Source organism: Pseudopodoces humilis, chromosome 1, assembly GCF_049639895.1.
Source record: "Pseudopodoces humilis isolate 2021_Gansu_Grassland_sample_001 chromosome 1, ASM4963989v1, whole genome shotgun sequence".
NCBI lineage: Eukaryota > Metazoa > Chordata > Aves > Passeriformes > Paridae > Pseudopodoces > Pseudopodoces humilis.
The window spans coordinates 5351192-5376969 of NC_142200.1; the positions used below are offsets into that span (position 1 = coordinate 5351192).

At 39.5% G+C, this 25778-nt stretch overlaps 1 protein-coding gene across 1 annotated transcript in view; it reads left to right on the plus strand.

Moving 5' to 3' along the window:
* FAM135B (family with sequence similarity 135 member B) overlaps positions 1–25778 on the plus strand; it is a 245759-nt gene that overhangs the window by 156634 nt on the left and 63347 nt on the right. The window contains exon 6 of the mRNA XM_005516890.3: positions 23542–23681. Within this exon, the coding sequence (XP_005516947.2) occupies positions 23542–23681 (140 nt within the window). The remainder of the gene's footprint in view (positions 1–23541; positions 23682–25778) is intronic.

Consider the following 25778-nt stretch of genomic DNA (forward strand, 5'->3'; position numbering starts at 1 on the left):
TTCAGGAAGGAGCAACTGTATTTTGTATGGGGTCTGCAAGTATTTTTAAGACTTTCTTTAAAAAACCTTATGGATGGTGGATTATATCCCAGTGTTCTGCTTAGGAAATCATCACCGATTGCAGATGTTGTAAGGAGTGATGGTTCCTTGAGAATACAGGTGGTCAGGATTTCCTAGTGACTATGGGATACAGAATATCTTTAAAATTAGGATTTAAGTATCCTGAGATCTATAGATGACAGTTAAATGTCAGTTTAAATAGCAGTTGTTAAGTAAGAAGTCAATATTCATTCATTACAGTATAACTATGTATACTCTCACCAGCTAGAGGTAATGTTTTTTTCCTGGGGCAGGTGTCTTGCTTGATTTATAAATTAGCTTTATAACAAACCTTATTTCACCAAGCTTTTCACACCAGCAGGAAACAGTTGTCCTGTAATGATATGTTAGGCTATATTTAAGGGCAGGCAATAATTCATCTGTAACCTGAGTAAAGGCTGTGAGATGGAAGAAGCCTTGGAAATCTGTGGCTAAGTGTAAAAATAATCTTATCTAAGTGGTGAAATCTGTGCTGTGGGTGTCTCTACCTAAGTTAATCAACCAGTCTCCCTTTATAGCCAGAGGAGAGAAACAGGTAATTTGAGGGAGTAATTTAACATATCTATTTTAAGATGAGTTGAATCACACCTATTTCTGTCCATTTACTATAAAAGAAGTTGCAGGAACTTTTGCAGAGAGACATTTTCATTGTGCTTGTAAAAGACTTGGTACAAAAAGTCTGTGATTGCAGTTTGTGCCTTCATGTATCTATGCAAATTAGGCAAGTAATAATAAAAGGTAGGAAAGGTGACATAGTCAACATAGAAAGGATATGGTGCTCTCGTCCTTCCCAGCAAATAATGAAAGATGGCACCTTGGTTCAGGATTTTAAATAATGTTCCTGAAGATATTTTCAGGGTGAAAAAAGAGCAAAAAGAAGACTTCAAAGTGAGAGCAACTGTCTTATTCTTTTCTTAGAAATTCTTTCTGGCACTAATAGGAAAAAAAAAAATTCAGCCGGATTTGGTAAAAAGTGAATTAGCATTTTCCTTCTCTAGTGGAACTGTAATTTATTAATTGAAGTTGTGGAAGTGATCTAGTAGTTTGTTTATTTATATTTTGTAAGACTAAAACAATGACTATTTTCACCATAAATTACACAAATGAACAGAAAATATTCTGGGAAATAAAATCTGGGTTTGAATTTTGACAAACCAGGAATTAAATTTGAGGTTCAGCAAAACATTCTCTGCTATTAACAGATCTCTAGGACATTACTCTGTGGTCAGTATCTCTGAAGCTTAATTCTGTGTATGAGATGTGGCCATAAATTAGAAAACTTAGAGAAATTTCTGTGCCTTCCAGTGTATATGTGGGCCTTTTAGAGGGATTTGTTTTAATTTACTGTTATAGCCAAGGAATGCTGCTCAGTTTAATTTCCCATTTATATCAGTGACAGGGAGTGCTCTGAAAAATTCCTGCAGTCAGGAGGTTAAAACAGGGAACACACACAGCAGGAAAAGCTGTGTCTTATCTGTAAAATGAGGGCACTGCTTCAGAGATGCAAATATTTATATAATTTAATAACCTTCCAAATATGTAAGATAAGCAAAATGAATGCAAATGCCTAGAGACACACTCTCTAGCAGCTGCCTCAAAATATTCCATCTGAAGAAAAACTATGTTCCAGGTAAGGCAATGATGCCACAACAAGAGGGGAAAGTTATGGATGATTTGTGCATGAATTCTTTTATGTGCAGTAAGGGACATTTTTATTGCCCTGAAACACCCTAAGCCATCGAGTTTTAGCCGGTGCTTTGTGTCCAGAGCACAGCTCCAGAATGTGAATTGTGACATATCTTTGTAGAAGTATATTCAATATTAATTTTTAAAAGAGGCAGGTGGTTTGGGGTTATTGTTTTTGGGTTAGGTTTCTCATTTGTTTCAGTTTTTTCATTTTCTTTTCCATTTCCACATCAAGATTGTCCTTCTTTCTGTAAATATCTTAGTAGTGGAAAAAACTGGAACACTCACTGCCTTTCCAGCAGCTGTAATCAGAGACATATGATGTCCACTCATGCAGTTTTAATTAGTATTCATCTGCTTTTCCTTTTTCTGATTGCTAAAAGAAGCTAAAAAATTCAGATACTATCAGTTAGAGAGGGCTTTTAGCCACATAACCTTGCGAAAGATGTCCTTGACCACAGCAATGAGGTTGGAATTAGGTGAATTTCAAAAGTACATTCCAACTCAAACCATCCTATGAGTCTATGATTTTACATATGAATTGCCATGGTCAGACTGAACAAAAAATATGGATTTGGATTTGAAAATTTCAGTTTCTGTTTACAATTGTCTTATATACCATTAAGTGTGTGAAGAAATGTGCAAACAAATTGGTCCATATAGGTGTAAGCACTTTTACTGGATTGAGATTTCCCTTCATGTGCTTACATTTAAATTGGATGTTTAAATTGAATAGATGGGGGGTGTGTGATGGATAAAACTGTGCTTGGATGCTCTGGTCAGCCCTGGCACTGGACCATTTGTCCATGGAGGAAAACCCCAGGTTTGCTTTAGACTTTGTTGCCTGGGATCCATTTTCATAAGAGGGAATCTGGTTGGAATGACAGCCTTGAGCTCCTTGCTGCCTACGAGACCTGATCTTGCTCTCTCTCTAACAAAAGATTGAGGGAATTTTCAGGAAGTCAGTGGAACTACAACAAGAAGGTAGAGGGCTCAGGTGAGTAAGACTTCAGGTTTGTGTAAAATACTGAGAAACAGAGGAACAATTCAGACTCTCTCTATCCTCTTTAGACTCGTGTTTCCTGTTGGTGTGACACCACAGAGCCTGCAGACAGTGCTGAAACTCAGCACTTCCTTTCCTACAGATTTCATACACAGAAGTAATATCTGTATTTTTATATATTCACTTAACTACCCTTTTTGCCTTGGATTTCATACAAAGTTTTCACCCCTTTCATGAATTAACAGCAAGTTGTATCCCGAGCAGGGATTTACAATTTCTGCTGTCCTTGCACTTGCAGAAATGATGGGATGTACTTGAAGCACAATTACAAGCCAAATGGCTCAAACATTTGGGGGCAGGCTTTGAGAGAACCACACCACATTTTGTTTTTCTTATTTCTTCCTTTCTGTATTGAGGATAATGTAAATTTAGGTCTGCTTTTGTAAGTCATGAGCAAACAACTTTCTCTACCCTATAAGTAACCTAATTGTGAATATGACCTAATCTGTCAGAAGCAGGTACATTCCCCAGTGACTGATGTAAAGTCACTTGTAGTAAAATGCTGATTTATAACTTAAAACTTACAAACAATCCTATTGGCTTAAATGGAGCCCAGTTATTTATTAGATAAGCTGTTGCTTAAATAGCTTATCCTTTTTGATAGATTGGGGAAGAATGTTAGGAAAACCCATGGTCTCACCTTGATTTTAAATTGTGCAGCTTGTAGCATAAAAATGATGCACTAAGAAACAGGAACTAAGGAAGTTCAAAATTGCATACTTAGCCTTTACAGACAGGTGGTAAAAGCTCACATTCTGCTGCAGATGAGGTGTAACTTATTCTTCCCCTTCCATATCTGTGTGGGAAGTCATAATGAGTAGTAAAATTTGCTACCACAACCCCCTCCACTGGTAAGATCATAAAACTCCCTGGAATTACACGGCGCACATTTAAATGTTCCTCCGAGGGCTGCATGTAAAGTGGGGAGTTCAGTGGAGTACTCAACTCACTGCATCTTTCTGTGTCACAGTAGAAAGTGATAAAATCGGTCTCCAGAAACTCTGAGGCATAATTTTTTTACTCTGGTATTGCAGGCTATAACTTTGAGAGATCTATTTCACAAGAGTATTTTATGATGCTGTGGATAATTTAGAAAGTGTAACGTGACAAGAAAAGTGTGTAACTGAGGGACGGTACTCTATCTTCTGATTTTTCACTTTAAAGGAATAATATTGCACATTACCTAAGAGGTATCAGCTGCTAGTATCAAAAGCTAATATTGAAACAAAAAGCAAACAAACAAAATTAATTAGAAAAAAAATCACACAGGAGGTAAACGTTATCCCTTAAGAATAAGTCTTTCTCATTGTGTTGGAAGAAGCAATCATGAAATTGTTATATTTAGGTCCCTGAAAATTATTTCAGCATTTCTTGCTGTTACAAAAGATACTCAGATGAGAGTATAGTGTAGAGAGGATCCCTGCATTACTGTCATTTCATCTGGCTAAAGAACACACAAAAAAAGGAAACTGTGGGTAGTTTTTTAGTAGTTTCCCAGTGTATATGCCCAATATCCCACATTCAGTGCTGTCACTCAAGCCAGTGAATACCAGAAGCAAAACCCCAGGAAAGAATTTAACAGAAACAAAATCCCTGAGTCTTTGTAGCACTGAGCTCTGTGTCTGTGTAGAATGTGATAGCTGGAGGAGTTGAGAACCCAGGAGGATTTACTAGTCCTTAACTCCTATCATTGCTAGGCTCTTTTCCCCGGCTCTGAGCTTGAGCAATCAGCTTCTCTCTGTTTTAGTTTCCCCATAAGTGTAATGGGGTTAATTGTAGCTGTATCATAAGGGTACTGTGAGACTTAATTACTTAATATAGAGAGCTTTTACTTTTTTGGGATATGTGACAGTGCAGGAGGGTAGATAATTATTCATGGTTTTGAAACTTTTTTATGGTTAGTTTATATTTAGGGAATAAAACAGCAGATCCAAAGAGGGAAATGTTTGACCTACTATTTCTACTACAGACTGGGTAATGAGTCTCAGTGATAACAGTAATCTGGGAGTCTGTTAATGTAATTAAAATCACTGACTTTCTTCTAGGTGGGAGGTTTTTAAATGTGGCTGATGTCTTAAATGGAAGTATGCTGCAACTTCATCATAGCTAATGTACCACATCCAAAATTAAGAGAATAATTCTGCTTGTGAACATATTTTTCCCTGAACCTCTACACATTAACATGTCACAATTTACTAGTATGCATTTGGAAAATCTTCAGCAGTGAAAAAAACTTCTGCTTTTGACAGTCTGAGACTCCAGAGGCTCTGGAGTTCAACCAGTACTACAGTCCTTCATGGCAAGAAGTAAGGGACTGCATGGTGCTGGCTCTCAGCACTCCAGAGTGGGTGACACAGTGAGGAAGGGAAGAGAGGGCCTAGGACTTGTTCTCTTACTAGGTGTAAAGGAAAACATAAAACTACCTCTTTTACCTGCCCACTAGAAGCATTACCATTCACCAGCACTCCACCATGGGAGACTCCTCTGAGAGAGTCTGGTGAGTGATGGACACCTCTGGAGCCAGGTGCAGGAGATGAGTCCCATGGTGAGCACAGATGAATGCAGAGCTCCCTTGGAGCTCGGGCTGACACCTCATGGTGAGGCTGCTCTGCTTCACTTGCTCTAAAATCATCAAAGCTTGGCTGCACAATTTGTGAGTATGAAACAGAGACCAGCTGAGACCAGTGCGCAGTCAAGGGCTGTTCAGAGGAAAAGAGCTTTAAAACTCAAACGAAAATCACTTCCCCACCTGCTTAGTTACATCCCTTCTGCACAGTAGCTGGGCAGCACAACATATGCAGCCAGATACTACTTTAGTGGAATTTTTTCTTTTTAATACCCTGTACACCTTTGGGCTGCTCTTAGTCAGATGACACCCTCCTGTTTACTGGGAAATGCTCTTCAGTTTTCTGGGAAACTTGACCTTAATGCATGTCCTGTATAGAGGAAGATGCATATTTATGTCTTCAGAAGCAACAGGACAAACCAATTAAAATGTGGGAGGAAAACCTATTTAATTTTAAACAGCTCAGATACATTGATTCATGACATTTAGTATTTTTTCATTAACAGCTACTAGGTCTTGCCTCTTCTGTATAACACTTTCCACCTGCACATCTCAGCATGTCTCATCACTGTGAGTTAACTCAGCTTTGAGGCCAAGTTCTTGCGAGGCAAACAGGAGCATTTGTCTGTACTGTCAAGCACAAAAAAAAAAATAAAAATATTAAAAATCTTTAGCCTGGCTCTATCCTGATGCATTCTGTGACCTAATAAACACCTTCTCTGAGCTAACTTACCTCCTGAAAGCCTGCACTTGTGCAAAATGTCTCTTTGTCAGCACATTGCATCCTGCTCTGAGAGAAGTTTGCTGGCTGTTATCTTGGGAGTATTGGCACCATTCACTCTTGTGCAATTATTTGTATCATACCAAGTTTATTTCCCATAGTTTTCACCCCACAAATTAACAATCCAAGCCCACACAAATTAACAACAATTATGTAGTTTTGTCTGCAAGCCTTCTCAGGCAATGGAAAACTGTATAACTGGAGGTCAAGTTTTATCCAGGAAAATAATGGAAACTACTGAGTGAGGTCTCCCTGAGCCCCCTCTTTTCCCCTGAATAGTGTGAGTTTTCTCCAGCAGTAGTGGTGCTTTGGTGAAGGTCTCAGCAAGTTCAGCCAAGTTGTGCTGAGAGTACTCCCAGTCATGGAGACTAAAATCATCCAGTAATTTCCTGGATTCATCTATTTCTGTCAGCCCATCTGTTCTATCTCATCTCTTCACCTAGAAGCCGTTTACAAAGGTGAATATCACTTGGCTTAAGGTTTGAGTTTTGCATATATAGGCACATTTTCTCATAACTTTGAATCATCTCTCGCCTCTCTGTCTGCTGGTCTTGGTATTGGATTCCCCATCTCAGGAGGAGGAATGTGAGTTTCTCACATGATCTAAACAATAATTACAGACTTGGGTAGTCAAGGACTCAGACTGAATAGCCTAAAGTTGCAGTGCAAGCTTCCCTCCTAAGTAACCCTGGAAGGGTTTCATTCCACATGTTTGAAGGACATTTTTGGTTACAGTGATTCCTGCTATTAGGTCTTAATTTCTTGACACTGATATTACAAAATAAAACAAAAGCAAAAAAACCCCACAACAATAACAAAAGACAAAACAACAAAAAAAAAAATCAGCTTGGTTGCTTACCCTTCCTGTGACCGAAATAAGATAGATCCCATCCTAAAAATTTTGGTCAAGACTAGTGGGTACTACCAAAGGGCAGTGCTGATATGAGGTGGATCTGGGGAACCTCATCAGTAATCTCTAAGATGTATGTGGAACTCAGTATTTCAGTTTTCCCCATGTGACCTTCCCAAAAATATCAAAGGTTATTTCCTCCTGTCTTGGGCGGTGAAAAGTAGTGTAATAATGCCATTGAAACACTAATAAAGTAGTGTTATATTTGTGGGAGATGAAAAATCTGTGGTATAAATAACACAATAAGGATTTCTGTGTTACTAGGTATAATAATATTTGATTGAAAATACACTCACCAGAGTTCAGAGGCTCAAGGCTTAGGTTGGAAGACTCTACAAAGGATCTCTAACAGGATCCATGGGAAGACGGTGTGGTTCTGTCCTAGTGTTACACACAGGAAGCAAAAACAGAGGTTTAGACTTCTACATTGAATTTCTCTTTTTTGAGCATTACACTTGGAAGGTTAGGGGTTTTAATTTCTTTTTTTTAATTTAGTTTTAGGTTTTAATGAGATGAAATTAAACTTCAGATTTTTTTTTTATTTTTATTTTTTTTATTTCCAGTGGTAGAAGTTTCTACAATGTTAGGAAGAGGAGAAAAAGGAGTTCATACTGCTGCTGAACTATGAAATGTGATTTCTATTTCCTGCTGTCCAACAGGCTTCCTCTTCAACATTAGGCACTTAGATTCAGGTCTTCAATATCCCTCAAAGGTCTAATTTACATTGACTTTAACTGAATATTCCTGAGGAAACAGATCCAAGTCAAGCCCTTCCTCAGTTTCCCACCTGCAAAAGAGACATGAACAGTAACTACAATTAGCATTGTGAGGGGTAAAGGTGGAAAATTCACACTGTAAGGTAGATGCCATAAAAATATTCATGCAATGCATTGCCTCTAAGCCATTCAGAAAATTTGGAGGCTTTCATGTTATGTCAAAGAGATTTAGTATAGAATATTGGTCACTGTTTACATTGACAGTGCCTGGTTTTGGCAGCTGTTAGCAGCAACAGGAAATTGAATGACTACACACAATGAAGGGAACGCTTTGAATATCATCTGGAAGTGGTATTTCATCCATTTATTGTTGTCCTTTTGGGATAAAGAGGAAAGCCCTTTTAAAATTTTCCTTTTTTATTTTTTTCTTTGTCTGGGTAAGCAGTTCTTTTCCCAGACTGAAATGAAAGGTTTCCAATGTTTTTCTTCTTTTTAATTGTGAGCCAAGTGGAACCAATGGAAGTTATCAGGAACTTCACCTTCATTTACATAATTGCTATGTGGAATGGGAAATTGGCTTATGCAAGGACCCTGAGACCCATTAGTGACAAGCATCTTTAGGAGAGGGAGGCCTCGCTGCTTTAGTGTTCAGCTGAAGGTTGTGGGGGTGTCTGAGGAGATGCATTCCCTTTAGCCAGCCAGTTAATGAAAACTCCAGTGAATTGTATGGAACTGAGTGTTTGCCTGTTCCTCTGAGGTCACTCGCCTGGTGATTGCAAACAAAATCCTGATGGCTTGCACAGCAAAAGAAGATGCTGAATGTATGTTTAGGGAAGTGTGGGAAGAGGTATTTTGTTTTCTTACAGGGTGATAGCCACAGATTAAATAAGTGTTTTGTAGCACTGAGTAGTGATGAAGAATTTACTCATGGGTAAAAAGGATAAAACTCTCTCCTTGTTCTTCAAGGTTTTAGGTCCATCAGCAGCCAGGGGAAAAGGGGAACGCAGACATGAGGCAGCCAACCTATTCCTGCACAGGAGTTTGATTGTATTCACTTACACTTCTTGATTCAAATGGCTCCTCCAACATGAGGGACAGGGTAAAATAGTGTGTTGGTGGTTTTTTGTACAAATGAGACATTATCAAATCCTGTTTTGCCAAAAAAGGTGAAGGAGGAGCAACACCTCTATGGGGATTAGTCATAACATGTTTTACACTCCACTGACTCAAACCTCACATTTAAGGCAGTGATTTTGATATCACTCCCATCCTTGCCGGTGTAATTCAGCACAGGCCAAGGGGACCTCAGCAGCATTCTTGATTTAAAAGTTCATTAAGAGCAGTTAAGTGAAAAGAGAAAGGATGAGTAACAGCTGTGACTGGATGAGTTGATCAAAATGTCTTGTCTTTTCCATCAGATCCTTGTTGTTGCAAGTTTTGAGGCAATCTGAGTGCAAGGTAGACCTTAATACACAACTGCTGAAAGGGAACAGCATGAAGGGAAAATCCATTCTCAGCTAGGAAGAGCTCAGCCTTACAAAATGTCTTAGACAAATGTAGCAGGAAAGAAACAAAACTATTCTAGTAGGCAGTTTTGGATTTTTTCAGCTCTGCAGGCTTGAGTGTGAAACCATCCCTTTTTGATATATTTTGAGAGAGTTCCCAGAAGTGACCCAATGGCAAATGACTCAAGTGTGTTCTTAAGCAGGAAAGGCACAGCTGCACTGAGGGAAGAGTCACCATTCCAGCACGAGCTCTCTTCAGAGGTGCTGACCCAGCTTGACAGGAAATCTTCTTGAAACTCATGCACTTGCAGTTCTTGCTTGGGAGAGTATTTTCTCAAAAAGACATCGAAGTCCATATTAAAAGTATGAAAGAAAACCCGTTGAATTTGAGTAATTTCAGCCAGAGAAATGAAGAAAACTGCAACAAGATTAAAGAAACATTTACCAGGTGTTGATGTTAGTGTGCTTTAAATTATTCATCTGGTTGTAGAAATTAAAATTCACCCAGCTATTCAGCTGTAATTCTGACTGATTTAGACAGAGTTTGTGCAGGATTAAATTTTGGAAAGAACCTTATTGCCTTTATTCCATGCAGAACTTCAGCTGCAACTAAGAAAAACCAGAGAAAGGATGTTTATTTTTTTCAAAGAAAGAGTTAGTCTTTTTTTTTTTTTTTTTAACTCAGAACCCTAGACCAAGTATCTGGTCAAGCTGTTACAGGAGTGTCTACTGTCAACAGGTTACTGGAACAGAGTTTGATTTTGGTCCATGGTTTTATGTTGTCCTCAACCCTGTATTTTTAAATATATATATATATATATAAATAAAACCTTGTCTAAACATCTTCTCTGGCACTGCATGTCTCATATTTGAAGTTTATTTTTTTAAGGGGTTTCACAATAGCTCCCACTGTCACCTTCCAGCTCTGATCTTTGTTACAGGGATGGCTCACAAATAAATAGAGTCAATGGGATAGAAAATCTTGAAAAATCTGTTGGCAAAAAGTATGTTGGTTGTTTTGGTTTTTTTTTTGTATGAAATGTTCCCCTCAAGTCTTTAAATTCCCCTTATTGATTTTGAATAAGTACAAGCTTACATTTGGTCTTTTCCCAGTGATTCATATCCATGGACTTTTACATGATTTCCCATTGCTCTCATTTTCAAGGACAGCTGACCTTGCATGGACATTGGCATGTAGAAAGGCACTGTAATATTTTTTTTCATCATCTTAATATCTGTAGAACAAGCTTAACCTAAATCACTATTCCCTGGGTAATGGAAAATAACATCTTGGCTTTAGGCATTTGTAAAAGTATTAAAAAGAGAAGAGACATTGTTTTTACTGGCTTTGAGTCTTCCTACCCTACTTTATAGTTTCCTGATTAATGCAATTTTGGGCTGGCAGTGTTTCCTTGCTGCCAGGAGCACCCAAAGTATCCTGGGGTGCATCAGGAAAAGTGTGCCCAGCAGGCCCAGGGAGGTGATCCTGCCCCTCTGCTCAGCCTGGTGATGCCACAGCTGGAATATTGTGCCCAGTTCTGGTCTCCTCAGTTCCAGAAAGACATGGGGCTACTGGGCAGGGTTCATCACAAAGCCACAAAGATGATGAGGGGTCTGGAGCATCTTTTAGAGGAGAGACTGCAGGAGCTGGGCCTGTTTGGTTGTGGAGAAGAGTGAGGCTCGATGCAAACAAATATCTCCAAGGTGGGTGCCAAGAGGATGGTGCCAGACTCTTCTATGATCTCCAGAGACAGGATGAGGAGCAAAACTAAAATACAGGAAATTCCACCTCACCATGAGATAGAACTTCTTTACATTGGGGGTGGCAGAGCACTGGAACAGTCTGCCCAGAGAGGTCATGGAGTCTCTCTGGAGACATTTAAAACCCACCTGGCTGAACTCCTGTGCAACCTGCCTTGGCAGGGGAGTGCACTAGATAATCTCCAGAGGTCCCTTCCAAGCCTGATAATTCTGTGATCCTGAGATTCTCTGATTTTCTAGTTGGAATTTCCAGTGCTTCTCTCAGACCTTCCTACCACTGAGTTCTCTTAGCTCTAACAGCAGAAATGATATTTTTTCCAAAGTTGTGCCATTTGAATATATGCTATTCATACTATCATTCTTTGGGAAAGGGTTTAGAAGTTAGGAAGGGAGACTGCTGTAAGCAGGTGCAACACAATCTCTCCTGCTGTCTTCTCTGAACTTTGGAAGAAGTTGTAATGCCTCCAGGAAATGGACTTCAATTCCAACTTTGTAAATCATGTCCTGAATATTATCAGCTTAAGCTTGTCTCCACAGACTGCACTTGGAGTTGTTACTTACAAATTATTGGGAATGCTGATGGATAAATTTAGACAAAGAAAAGCATGGTTGTCACTAGGCAAAAATGTCTAAGGAAATATTGGCACAATTTATCCCTTGTGGGAGCCATAAAGGACTCTCATCCCAGCTCATCAGTATTTCTCAGACAAGGTTGATACAGCAGCTGAAAGTAATGTGGTAAATACTGAATAAACATTCAGCTCTCCAAGTGCAAACTGGTTAAATGAGAGACAAAGCAAAGGAGAAGTTGGGAAGGTGGGAAACCGAGGCACAGAGTTGCCTCATGATTTGCCTCATGGCTCTCCAGAAGGTAACACAGGCATCCAGATCTCTCTGGAGAGCTGAGATCCCTTCCTACCCAAACCATTCTGTGGGTTTCTCCCCAGGTTTGATTTTCAGGATTATCTCGAGCAGCTGACCATAACTTTGTGCAAGATTATTGTCTATAGTGGCTATAAAGCCTTTTCTGGCACGTTTGTTTTACTTGGGGAGGTAAAGGCATTTAAAAATTTGAGTGCAGGGGAGGTTATATGAGATTTTTTTGATCAAGAGGATTTGGCCCATTTCAATTTCAAAGTCTTAGATGAGTTTTGTTGTGAAAGGCAGGTGGGGTTAGATTCAAGGCACTTTATCTTATGTTGATTACTCCATTTAAGAGCTCACTGCAGAACTATGATGTGTATGCAAAGTTTATGCCAAATAAAACCCAGACTGCTCAAAAAGAAATATAAGGTCCTTTTTTTGAGTGCCCCTTCACTCAGACTGAAGGCAATCAATGAATGGGCTTACAAGAAAACAATCCAAAGAAAGAGAACAGCTAATGATACTTCTGGCACATAACAGGAAGGGAGAAAGCAATGCAGTTTAGTGAAACCCCAGGCAGAAACCCAAATGGCTCTTGCCTGACATACCTTGACAAAGAAGGATTGGTCCCTTGCTGATTTATATCTGTGTGATACAGATGAAGCCTGGGGATTTCAATTGAGATGATCTGCGTAACAAAAAAAAAGTAAAAAAAGAAAAAAAAAAAAAACCAAACAAAAAACTCCACAAAAACAAGCAAACAAATAACCAAAAAACAATTACCAATGCAGTGGCAGAGCTTGATGGAATCTAATTGGAGAAACAACAGAGAAGCAAATAAATAAGAAAAAAAAAGAATAAAAAAATTTGTATTTTTGTGCTGAGCTGTATAAATAGCAATTAAATCTCTAACCAGGCAAGAATTGGCTGACCTAGGAAAGGAGCAGTCTCAAATCTCAGCTGGATGGGAAGTTTAAAAATATCTGCTCAAAGGAGTATTTAAAGGATACAAAACAAACATAAAAAGACTGGGTTTCAATGGAGTTTATGGCTTCTGGAAACAGTTCCTGTGGCAGATTAGCAATATGGTTTACTTACTTGGAAGCCACTTCATAATGGTATTGGCTTTATTTTTAACAGAAATTGTTTCCCACCAAAAGGAAATGAAATTTATTTTTGTGTGCATGTGGGTTAGTATTTAGGAGAACTTTTTATTCCTTTAGCCTCATTAGAAAGAAGATAAAATTGTCTTTGTGTAGTTTTTCTTGACTAGTTAAGTGACACCTGTCTGCTTCAAGGGTTGTGATGACACTGGTGTTGAAAACATGAGGCCTCGACACAACTCACTTGTGGTCTGACTCTGTCAGCCTCCATCATGTTCACTTCCTTTCTGGAGACTGTTTTGTAATTTCTTTGCCTTGAGAAACCAACACTGTACATGTGAGATGTCTACAGAGCAAGAACTGTACTGTAATTTATGGAAAGAACTTGGGTCAGGAGAGGAACATCTATTTTAGAACACATTATCTTGACCTGGGGACTTGTAGAGCTCTTCCACATTTTTATGGGCAAGTAAGGACTGGATGTGTTTCTCCTTTTTCTCCCATTATATATAAATACCAAATCTAGTGATCAGAATCAGAGACCACCTGGGCAGTAGGATCAGGTCTCTCATCCCAGCAAGGGATCTGCACAGGCCCAGTGGGATGTTAAAAACTTAATGTAGAGGGATCCCTTTACAGCTGTGGGTGTGACAAACCCCCCTGGAACATCACACTGAACATTGAACCTGCAGCCTGTAGAATGAAAGACCCTGTCTTAGCTACAGCTGAGATATCAGGCTTTTTGTACCCAAATTAAGTCTGAAATTAATCACAGAAAGGATGTGAAATACCTCATTACTGGCATTGTACACTGCGAGTAAAGATCTGTAGGACCTTTAAGCCTTTTCTATATATTTACTTTCGCGATGCAGAGTTGGTGGTTTCTTTCAGTGGAAATCTGAGGTCCTTCACTCTGAATCCTCAGGATTTTTATTTTAGAGTGGAATATTAGGAACTACATCCTACCTGTGACAGATTAGATTTCTACTCATATTTTTATTAGACTGTCACAAAATGTTTTATTTATATGTATATATTTATATTTATATAAATATTTATTATATATTTTATAGTATTTATATTTATTTATATATTGTTTATATTCAAAGTAATTTACCCTCTGGGTGAAGTACAGATGGCCGAAGTGCTCAAGATAAAAGTTTGGTAAATGTACAATTTCCATCCATCACCTCTTGAACACAGGAGGCATTGAGATAGCACATTAGAAAGCATTTGGTTCCAAATCTATACGATAGAGTACAATGCTTCAAAGTGTTACAGATACATCAGGGAAATCTTGATTTTTCAGTTTGACTTAAGGGCTGGGATTTTAACTCAGGGCCTTTCTTTTTGAATTCGTAGCTGTTGTGTTGATGAGATGGTGCCAGATATTCCGTGAGACACTGAGAGAATAACCAGTGGATTAATGCAATATCTGTGCTTGTCTGTAAAATACACATAAGTCACACTTTTGTGTATTTCAACTCTTACAGATAGTCACACTTTTATATATTTCAGCTCTTACAGATAGTCACTGTACTTTTATTTACTTTAGCTCTTACATTTCTGGACCTCCAAACATTTGGGGTTTCCCAGCTGCCAAAGCATTATGTGAACAGTAGTAAGAAAAGTGGAAGAGAATTTTCCCATTGGTAGCCAGAAGAAAAGACTAGTTGAAATGAAATTCTGGAAGTGATTTCTTTCTTCTTTGTGTACCCCTCGTTTACACTAGGAGCTCTTGGTGATTGTAATGGGAAATAGCTCTCTACCTGATGGGTGGAATGAACCATATTATTTTAATTTCACTTTTATTTCATTTTCTTTTATTAGTCTTTATTTCTGCTAGAATAGTTCTAAACTTCTTGGAAGGTCAGTACAAAAGTCTGAAATTGCCAGAGTCTTGTGGTGCTGAAAGAGCTATTTAGTGTTTGGGGTTTTCAAAAGGCACTTCAACTGTTCATTTGCCATATTTAGGACTGGATTATTTTTTTTCTTTTATCCTTCAGTCTTTTTTTGTCTTTTCACATTACACAGCAAAGCAGAATAATATTGACACTGGAGGCAGTTATAAAACATTTGCCTGAATGGTACAAATTGACATTTATACAAATGGACATTTATACAAATGCTCATTGGACATGAAAGTGAAGTCTCGCCTTTTTTGAGCTCATTAGGACATACATTGTTCTCTAAATAGGCAGGAATCTCTCTTCCAGAATTTAATTTTAGTATTGGATCTATCTTTGCTCCAGTTCTTCAGTGCTAGAAGCCAGATGATTTTGTGACAGGGTTGTTTCTTTCCTCTTTCACCCACTACAGCAGCACAGGGGCAGGGGAGGAAAACTCAAATCACCAAGAGGTCTGCTCCAGAATGTGGCAGTGGGTATTTATTAGATACAATAGTTTCTGTCCGAGTCACCACACCTATTTTGCTTGGTGGGAGCAGAAAACAATTATTTGAGCTCTTGTACTTTAGCTCTTACTACTTCCACAACTTTTCATCAATTTCTCCCATGTGTTAACATGGACATGAGTGTGACAGCTTTAACTGCTGTGTACCTAAGTTCAGAAAACCGGAGAAAAGCTGAACCTCTCAGAACCTGGTTTGGAGGAATTTTTATCAAGGAGGAATGAAAATTCCAGTTGAAATTTGCAGCAGTTACCACTATTTGATTAGTATTGGTGGGGACCTATAATTAGCTCTTATTTAAGAAGGCATATGGCTCCAACAGATGGTAAAGGAAAAAAAAGTTAGATAAACAGGGATATTTGCACAAGGTTTTCTGATCTCCTTTGCTTGATATTTTGCAGCACAGTGCTTGCTTAGGTTCTGTAAAGATGGCCTACTCCTCATGTGAGGAATACTTACATGCCTTAATTTCCTCTAAACATACCAAAATTCTGTGGCCTGCAAGTGTTCAAGAATTCTGACAATAATAGAAAATTTGAGGTGACAAGGAAACTTAGAAAACCCTTTTTCTTTTTTTTTTTTTTTGTAGGGGTTCTGAGCGAAAACCAGCTCTGCTTGTGAGGTTAATGGGAATTTCAGATGGTAAAAGCCAAGGAATAGGACAGCATGTGCATGGATGGGTGAGGGAGATGGTCATCCATGAGAGAGATTTGGGTTGTTTATGGCAGTACCAGCCAGGATGCTGGATGCTGTAGAGGTCGCTCAGACTACAGCTAGGTGGGTTGCAACGAGTCCAGACTGAGATTTTAAAATGCTTTGGGGAGACCTCACTGAAACCTTACAGCACTTCAAAAAGAGGGAGAGAGAGACTTTTTTCACAAACAGGGGTAGGACAAGGGCAACAGTTTTAATCTAAAGGAGGAGAGATTTAGATTAGATGTTAGCAGGAAATACTTCCTTTTCTGTGGGGGTGGAGAGGCCTTGGCATGGGCTGCACAGAGAAACTGTGGATGATCCATCCCTGGAGATAGCCAAGTCCAGGTTGGATGGGGTTTGAATAACCTGGTCTAGTGGAAGCTGTCCCTGCCCATGGCAGGGGTTGGACCTGGAGGATCCTTAAGGTCTCTTCCAACCCAAGCCATTGTATGATTCTGTGATTATTTTATGATTCTCTCTCTACCCATTTTTTGCCCCCTTCCCTGTTCACCTCTGTTTTACTGCCTTTGTGACTGCTTCCAAGTGGCTCCAGAGTGAGAACATCTAGCTGGGTTCAAGATGCCTTCTGCTGGGATTTACCAGCAGCCGGCTTTCCACAGAGGCAGATTCGGAGAGATCACATGAACCGCTGACACCACATGTCTGTGTGGGCAGTAACATAAGGTTTGTGGGTAGGAAAGTTTCAAAACGTTCACAGCTCATTCTCAAGTGAGTGCCTTGCAGTGCCCTCCCTGTCTGTGCACGAGTGACCTGGGAGAATGAACCCATCTGCCTCTAAAGGTATCATCTGCCTCCGATTTTCCTGTGTGGAAACACAAGGATGATATGCTTCTCGTGGCCATGAATTAGGCTGAAATACAAATGTTTAAGTGTGCACTGGTATTTACAAAGAAACATTTACAGTCAGGCTCTTTTTACAGCTGCAGTATCTTGATTTCCCTGTATTATTGAGGAGCATCTCTTTCATTAAAGCAGAACCCTGCTATTCCGTTTTTCTGAATAGCAGCATAATAATACTGCTTTTCTCAGATAGCAAGAGAGATTCAAGAAATTGCTAGAATTTGAGTAATTATCTAATTTCCAATTCTATAGTCATAAAGACATTAAAGAGGCTAGATCTGAAGTTAGATCTGTTTCCATATGGATTTTTTCTGGCTGTTTAAGCACTCCTTATTTATCTTAGACCTCTGACACAGTGCTCATGAAACTGCAGAGAGCTAATTCTAGAGAAAACTGGTTGTAAACCTGAAGCTATACTTTTAAAAGGCCTGGAGTTGTAATTTTATATTTAGAATAATAATAATAAAAAAATTACTTTCTCTGTTCTCTGCCTTGCATTGGGGATAGGAAGTAATGTAATATTTTCAGCAGCAGCATGTAGGCACTGAATTGTCATGGGTCATCCATCCTTAATTTGAAAATGTAATAATTAATAATACTTTCATGGGCTGCAGGATAGAGGACAGAGTTCAGGTAAATCCTGTCTCTGCTCTTCCTTTGTTAAACCCAGAAGTTAAACTATACTAAACAAAATATGGTTTTTGGAATGTTTTTGCTTCTGGAAAACAGAGGGGTATAAGTGTGTTGTTTTCCCCTGAAATTCTTAGCATTATGTAGCCAAAACCTACAGGTTTAAAAGAAAAATTGTGTAGGATATAATTTGCTGTGCAGGAGGTTTTAATATGTTTCCTTTGGAGAAACAAATTTTTCACATTTCATCTCGGTCTCACACTCCTTGTTGTGTGGAGAAATCTAACATTATTAAAAGTTATTCTTAGTAAGATAGCAACTTTAAAATAAACCAAGGAACTAACTCCAAGGTTTTTTTCATGCTTCTAGTGCCTGTTGGAAGCAGAGCTATAAAGTAATGTGAAGTGAGGTAATGAAGGATTTTTAAATTTCCTTTCCTAACCTCTGCAAAACGAACTCACTCATGACTTTCAAGGTATCCTCCTAGCAGAGGAGCATTCCCTCATGCACTATTTCTTCATTAAGGGCTGTGCCACAAAGAATTTATATTTCAAAGCCTTAAAAAAGTAAATATGAACAGACTTCCATCACTTCTCAAAGATTAATACTGCTGGGCAAATCTGGGTTTGCATACCAGGGTGCTTGCCATCCTAGAAAATGTTGTTGATTGACACTGATTCCGGTTTCCTTTGGCAGGTAGAGACATCACGAGGATGCACAACCAAAATGTAATTATGGAAAGAGTGTAGCTGGCAAGACTGGAGCACTCCAGTCACTGACATGGCAGACACAATGCAGAGGGTGTAAGGACAGGCCAATCCTGTTGCTTTGCAAACAGCAAGGGCCCGTGTGACTCTGGTGGCTCTGGGGAAATCGTTTATCATAAGTCTCAGCTACACCAAGTCTTTGCCATTTCAGAGTTTCTCCTTGGCAGAAATCAGAGGTTGAGATATGCATGTGTCATTGTTTGCTCCATGGGAGAGTTATTGATCTAGAACAATCATGAAACTTCTCAAACCATTTCTATAGTGGTTAAAAAATAAATGAGTAAAGGAGGGTTCAAATAGAAGAATTTTAAAGGAAAGTAATATAATTAGGCATCATGGAAGCAGAGAAAGAATGCTATAAATGCTCAGAGTTGAAAAATGTATAATTAGTATTTTCTGGAGTGAACAATTGGGATAATTGACTGTTGGAGTTTGGGAGGAGTGCTAATCTGTCTGGTGTGTGCATTAGGATCTTAGAAAGTTCAAGGGAACAGTTCTGACCTGCAGAATATTACCACCACCTTCCTTTACTTTTCCCTAGAAATGTTTTCCTCTCCCCACATGAATGGGAGTGGTGTGAGGGTTCTCTTGGGGGAAATGACACAAACAAGAATATTTGAAAATTGAGAAAATTTGAGTCCCTGTCACACCAGCTGAGGGATGCTACCAGTCTGGCCAGCAACACTTTCAGTGTGGCTTTCAATTAGAAATGCCAATTGTTCTGGCATATCACACTCCTTCAAAACACAAATAGCACAACAGACAACAGAAGATTAATTCATTATCTATTTTATCAAATTATACCTACTGCCAACATCAAAGCTATGGCTGAGTGGGTTTTATCAGGGGGTTTGTCACATGTCCCTGTAAAAGGCTGAGGTTTCTGTTGGTGCCCTTCAGGTTCCAGTGCTGCTTCTAAGATTTCCCTTCCCGCACCTTCCCCACAATCTGCCTCAGGCATCCACCACCCCAACCCACCTCAGTGCCTTTGTCCTGGCAGTGGTCAGATTTATACGGTTTCTTTTATCACTAAATTAGGTTTTAAATACATAACAAAATCTTTTACAGGTCACCTATCAATCAATTCCTTTCTTGAAAGATTATCTGGGGAGAATTTTTCAAAGGCCTCCAGGATCTAAATAACCTCTCTCTGAATCTTTAAAGAGATGAGTAATTTCTGTATGATGTGCTGCAATAATATTTAGAAACTTCCATCTTTAGAAACACCCAGATGGGAAAGTTAGGTAGACTAGAGTGTATCTGGGGAAGCTTGGAAGATTGTGTATGGAGAGAGAGGGAAAGCAGGACATGATACAGTGACTGGTCTGTGCAAGCACCCTGGGTATGAAAGCATCTGTAAGTGCAAAGAGCCTTTCCCCCTTCCTTTTTAAAAATGCCATTGTTCAATTGCCTGTGAAGGAATTTCTAGGAATGATGGTGGGATGGCATGGGAAGAATAGTACGAGAGGGATGCATAAACAAGCTTTTCTCATTCTCTGAATGCCTGTGGAACACAACTCTCCTCTTCATACTTACAATGGTTCTCTCAGCCCCAAGAGCTCTTTTGCTTTCCAGTTAAACTGAAGAGCTATTCAACCCAAAGACAATAAGCAGGAAATTGAATAGACACTTAGGAAGAGGAGACAGGAAACCAGGATTCTTTCTAGGATAGGGAATACTGCACATGTCCCAAATAAATCTCCTGACAGGGAAATTTACTGATCAAAAGTTCATCACCAAAAAATTAGACTTCTTTTTTTTAATTCACCAAAGCTCAAGCCTTTGAAACTGTGGAATTGATGCAGGTCAGTAGAGTTTTAGCTCCAGCTCTCACCTGGGAGTGGGATCTCCCAGCAGGTTCCACACAGTGTGTCTGTCTCCTTTGTGCTGCCTGCAACTACTGAGATTTCTGAGCAGCTGAGGTTGTACAAGAAAGAGATGTGGGAAAACCCGTGGTTCCAGTCTTCTCTCTCACACTCTCCTGTGCTTTGTGCCAGAGGACAGAGGTCCTTGTGTGAGCACAGGGATTCACCTGCTGTGTTGTCTGAACATGGGATTCACCTGCTGTGTTATCTGAACATGGGGTACACCTGCTGTGTCTCCTGAACATGGGATTCACCTGCTGTGTTTTCTGAACATGGGATTCACCTGCTGTGTTTTCTGAACATGGAATTCACCTGCTGTGTCTCCTGAACGTGGGATTCACCTGCTGTGTCTCCTGAACATGGGGTACACCTGCTGTGTTTTCTGCCAGCAACACTCTCTGAAGAATGGCAGCCGTGACAAGCGCCAACCTCAGTGCCACTGTCTGTCACCCCAGACACACCTGGGGTGAGGAGAGACATAGGCTTCAGAAGGAATCCCAGGAACTAGGGGAAGTTTGTAAAGGTACCAGGATTATGATGTTTTCATGGAGTAGACTAAAGAACTAATATGTTTGGAGCAGAAACTGCTTCCAGTTAGTGCAAGAGGCTCAAGCAGAGTGGTGTACCTGTCCCTGTCCATACCTGAAAGCACAGAATATACCAGCAGGTGCTGCAGCCTGAAGGAAAATATCTGTGGAAATGTTGTCATTCCCCTTTGGTTTGAGAGGCAGGATCCCTTCACTGCTGTTGGCATTGCCAAGACTGCCAAGCTGTCCTCTGAGGAAATTCCTGCTGCAGACTTAGGTCATACTCTGAGAAGGGAAGAAGCCACCAGTGGATGGATGTGTTTGGGGGGATCAGTCACTCATCTGCTGTAGTTCTCTGCCAGATGTCTGCAAAGGAGGTCTCCCTGCTTAAAACTGAGCATGTAACATCACACTCATTCTGATTTGAGACAGCCCCAAACACTGTAGCATGACATTGACTTTGACCTTTCAAATAAGAGAAATAACTCCTTATGCCACCATCAAATCCAGCTCCTAAAGCAATTACCCAAAAGGAGTGGTCTGCTCAGGAGTGTGTTTGAAAAGAAAATGAGATTAAACTTTCCATCTGAGAGGAGTGCCAGTGTATCAATATCCAAATCAAATAACATAAAGTTTCCTTTGTCTGCCAGCTAGGAGTAAGAATGCATTATACCTCTAATATGATTTTTGCAGTGTCTGTAATATCATGAAGTTTAAATTAAAATAAATATGACTGCATGCTTTTGAAGAGCTAATCAGGCTGAAATATTCTATCCATACTGGTGTAGCACATGAAAATAAAATGTATTTATCTGGGCTGCCTGGATTTATGCATAACTAGTGTGCAGATGGGGTGGTGGGAAGACAATAGCAGGATTAAATACTTGAGCTGCTTCTGGGTGTGCTTGATAAAAGTCAGTAATAGGAAAATTATTTGAATATAGCCTGGATGACACCACTATGGTTCTTATTATTAATTAGTTCAAGTCTTATTTGTCTTACTGTCATTTAGTCAATTTTGCCCCATATGATTTTTTCTTTTTTTCAGTGTCCATGCTGTTCCAGTTCCTGCAGACTGGCACCACAAAATTAATTACTATGACAAAACTCCATTCACTTGCCTACTTTTCTTCAGTAGCTTTTTATTTGGGTTTTCTTAGTTGTTTTGAAGTTCTTTCTGTTCTTTTACTTTTATTCCCTCTAACCAAACTTTACCTCATAAAATATTTAATCCTCTGTCAGTTGTGACTCACTGACCTATGATAGCAAATTATATACAAATCTCAGCAGAACAGACCTGTCCTGATTTGAAACTCTTGACAAAACAGCATCCCCTAAACTTTTATCTTGCCATAGCTTGTGGTCCCAAAACAATTCTGCAAAGGGGCAAATTCCAATAAGTACCTCCTGAAAAACTATGCTTTCTAAAAAGCATTGCCTTCTGACTTTTTGATGATGATCACACATCTGTGTCTCTCTGAAGGCCTAATCCTGGTACACCTTTTTTAATCACCCCTTCTCAGGAGAGCTCCAAAATACCATTTGTTAAAGGACTATATTTCAAAAAGCTCAGATTCCTACTGGACTGAGTGCTGGAAAGGGACAAAAGCAACTCTGTGTAAATTTTGCCACCTGTTGCTGCTCTGGGGCTTCAAAAGTAGAATTAGCAGGGGATTCTGATTACCAGCCAAGACAAAGCTTGAAAGATCTTAACTCTGGAGCCCAGCTGTTCATTTAGAAGTCATTGCAGGCTCCTCTGGAAGGCATTTACTGTAGTACAAGTTGTTACCTCCAGTGTGAGTTTGTAAAGCTCAGCAAGCCACAGTTTTCCTCTTACTGAAAGGGGAATTGCTCAAAAAGAAGTAGACTTGAAGCACAAATTTTCTTCAGCATAAAGCATGCTTTTTTTTTTTTTAATGATATCCTAAATTCCATAGGCTCCATTGTAATCAAAACAAAATACGTACACTGGAGGCACCTAAAATTTAGAAAGGAAAATCCCACCTGAGTTTATGTGATGTTTATTTGTGATGATGTGATACAGCAGCGCACTGGTGATGCTATTGGCTGAATTTGATGTGGACTAGCTTAGAGTTTTGGTTCTTCAGTTCTTTTGATTTATCCAATTTTTTTGGACCAAATTGGCATCTCTCACATGTGCCAAGGACCTGAAGGATTACACAGGCATCTTGAAAATAAAGACTAAATTTTTATGTTTCTGTATTTTAAGATGCCTCTGCACCTGCAGTTTCTACATTCAAGATCTGCTATTGTCTATTGTCCCCACTCCTAAGTAGTAACTTCTGGGAGTACCAGAGATGACAAGGAAATTCCCTCTTATGAAGGATGCCCATTGCAGATAAAAGATGAAGTTTCACAGATGAACTCCCACAGTCCTCATGGTGCTGGATGCACCAAATTGAGCATTTGATGCTTTAGCTTTTATTAGAAATAAAGTTAATAGGTTAAGTGCTGTCATAGGATCAAGGATTCACGCTTTGAAATCCAGCCTGCCTAGAGTTTAACATTTGTTTATTTAAATATCATGTCTGTGAACCTACAACACACAATAACAGCCTCTTCTACTACCATTAATTATTGAGAATTCAAGTGTTTAATTACAAGTACTACCTAGGTAACCCTGGAGTGAACTCATAGGATAAAAATAATCTCCCTGCTGAAATCACACCAGGATTTGTGTCTGTGATTTGTCTGTCTGTGTTTTGTGCAGGTGATTCCAGCCTTTGCTCGGCCTGCGTTCATGAAAACAATGTTTACAGCAGAATCTTTCAGATTTTGTACAGAAATGAAGAGATCATTCTTAACGAGTCAATGAACTTCAGAGTGCACCTACTTCTGGATGGTGAAAGGGTGAGTTGTTTTGGTCTGCACATAAAAACCTGCATGGCTGGGATTCCTCTTACTTAACTTTAGGTGTGCATTGCACAGGTGTCTCAATTTCAGAAGTTCTGAAGAAGTCCGTGTGCTCCAGAGGTCTCACGAATGCAGCTGGTGCAGGGAAGGGCAGTTTATCTGAGCAATCTCCAGCAGATGCATTAGAAGGAGATTGACTGTCCTGTGCCCATCAATACCTGTGATTTATTTGTTTGTACATGCTGATGCTGCAAAACTCTGCATGAGGTCAGATAGACCCTCTGCATTGTGCCTCTTTATGAGGAGTGGGCTACACCTTGGCTTTCCTGTGGAATAAGATGTTAACCTACACTGGTAAATCAGAATATCAGAAAATCACGTCTCAACCAAAATTTGTCATTTGTGTACTGGATCACTCACTTTAAACAGCTGTGCTGATCAACCCCAGGTGAGAAAACTGGGAGTCTGCTGCTTATTTCTAGAACCAGCTACTAGTGCCATGTGCCATTTTTGCTCTCTTCTCCTCCTCTCTCTTGTGACTGAAATTTTATAGAGCTACCCAGCCCCTTTCCATCCTTTAGAGGTCTCCTGGCCTTTGTCCTTGGTGCTCCTGACTGCAGGAGCCCATGGGAGAGCTGCTGAAGCTTTCCCTTCCTCATAGTCCATGTACAACCCTTTAGCTTTCTGTGGGACCTCAGCAACAATTTGTCCATCCTGAGACCCTTCTCCCCTTTTTCCATCCACTCCTTCAGCCAGCAGGAGCACTCACACAAGGTAAGAACACAATCTGGGACACCCAGCCTGTAGAACACCTGTGGCTTAATCTTACTGACGTGAAACCAAAGTCTTCCAGCAGCAATTCCTGCTCCCAGCAGCTACAGGGGTGGAGCAATCTTTGTTCATGGACAGCACTGTTTTACTGAAATCTTAAATGGGAAGGGGAAAGAGAGTCACAGTAGAAGGGCATTCAGGCATGTCCAGTGTGCCATCACTGTGCTTTCCCAGCCTAGGGACTCATACAAAGTGTATGGCATGGGTATTGCTCTCGGTGGTGACAAGAGACACGACAACAGCACCTTTGCAAAGTCAGCTTGTCATCAAAAAGAGGCACTGTGAGTTACACAGCCAGAGTGAATCATGTGCTGTGTGTTGAACTCAGGGCCAGAGACACTCACCTGTTCTTTGTATAACTTTCATTTGATCATGATGAGATTTCAAATTCCTTTTTTGTCCTATTTCAAAACATATATATATATATATACATATATAGAGACATATATGTGTTATGTATGTCTTATTTAGAGATCTAAATTGAAACAGCTTGAGAACCCAATTTAAGCTTAACATGCTTCCTTTTCTCTCTCACTTTCCTTTTGCTGTTTTGGTTTGATTTCTTTTTTTTTTTTTTTCCAAGATGGTGTCATCAATTTATTCCTCCCTAGAATTGTTGATTTTGCTTATGTGAGAAATTACTAAATGCATGTCTATCAATATTTGTTCAGAAATGTCCTAGCATGCTTTATCCAGTATTAATTTTATCCTTTCTCTGTGGAATAGCTCTGACTAAATATCCCTCCCCTCAATTACAGTAGCGTTGAACAGGGATGATTTCTGATGGTTTTTTCATTGTTATTCAGGAAAGTTGTGCACCTCACAAAATGGAAAATAAAAAATAGCCCACAAGATGCCTCACAGCTAAAACTCATTGTGACTCTTGATGTGCTGTGTGCAGCACCATGTGGCTTTCCATAGGAGATTCCTTGGGAAGAGGACAGCTGCACAATTCTGTACTTACAATGTGGATTTGCACAGAGAAACTCATTTTTTCTGTGTGGTGAAGTATCTTTGGGTTTTTCTGGATGCAGAATAAGAGGATAAGCAGGTCTGTTGTTCCAGATGGGTTGCTGAAGGCACTCTAAAGAATCAAATACAAAAAATAAAGATCTGTAAAAATTTTTATGTATTGAGCAGATTAGCAAAATTCACTTTTGTTTAATGCTCCTAGGCTTCTTTTTTCTGCTTTGATGTCTTGGCCTCCACAGCTTTGCAAATTTGATATAAATGTGGGAGAGACCAAAGTGTGCCACTACTACA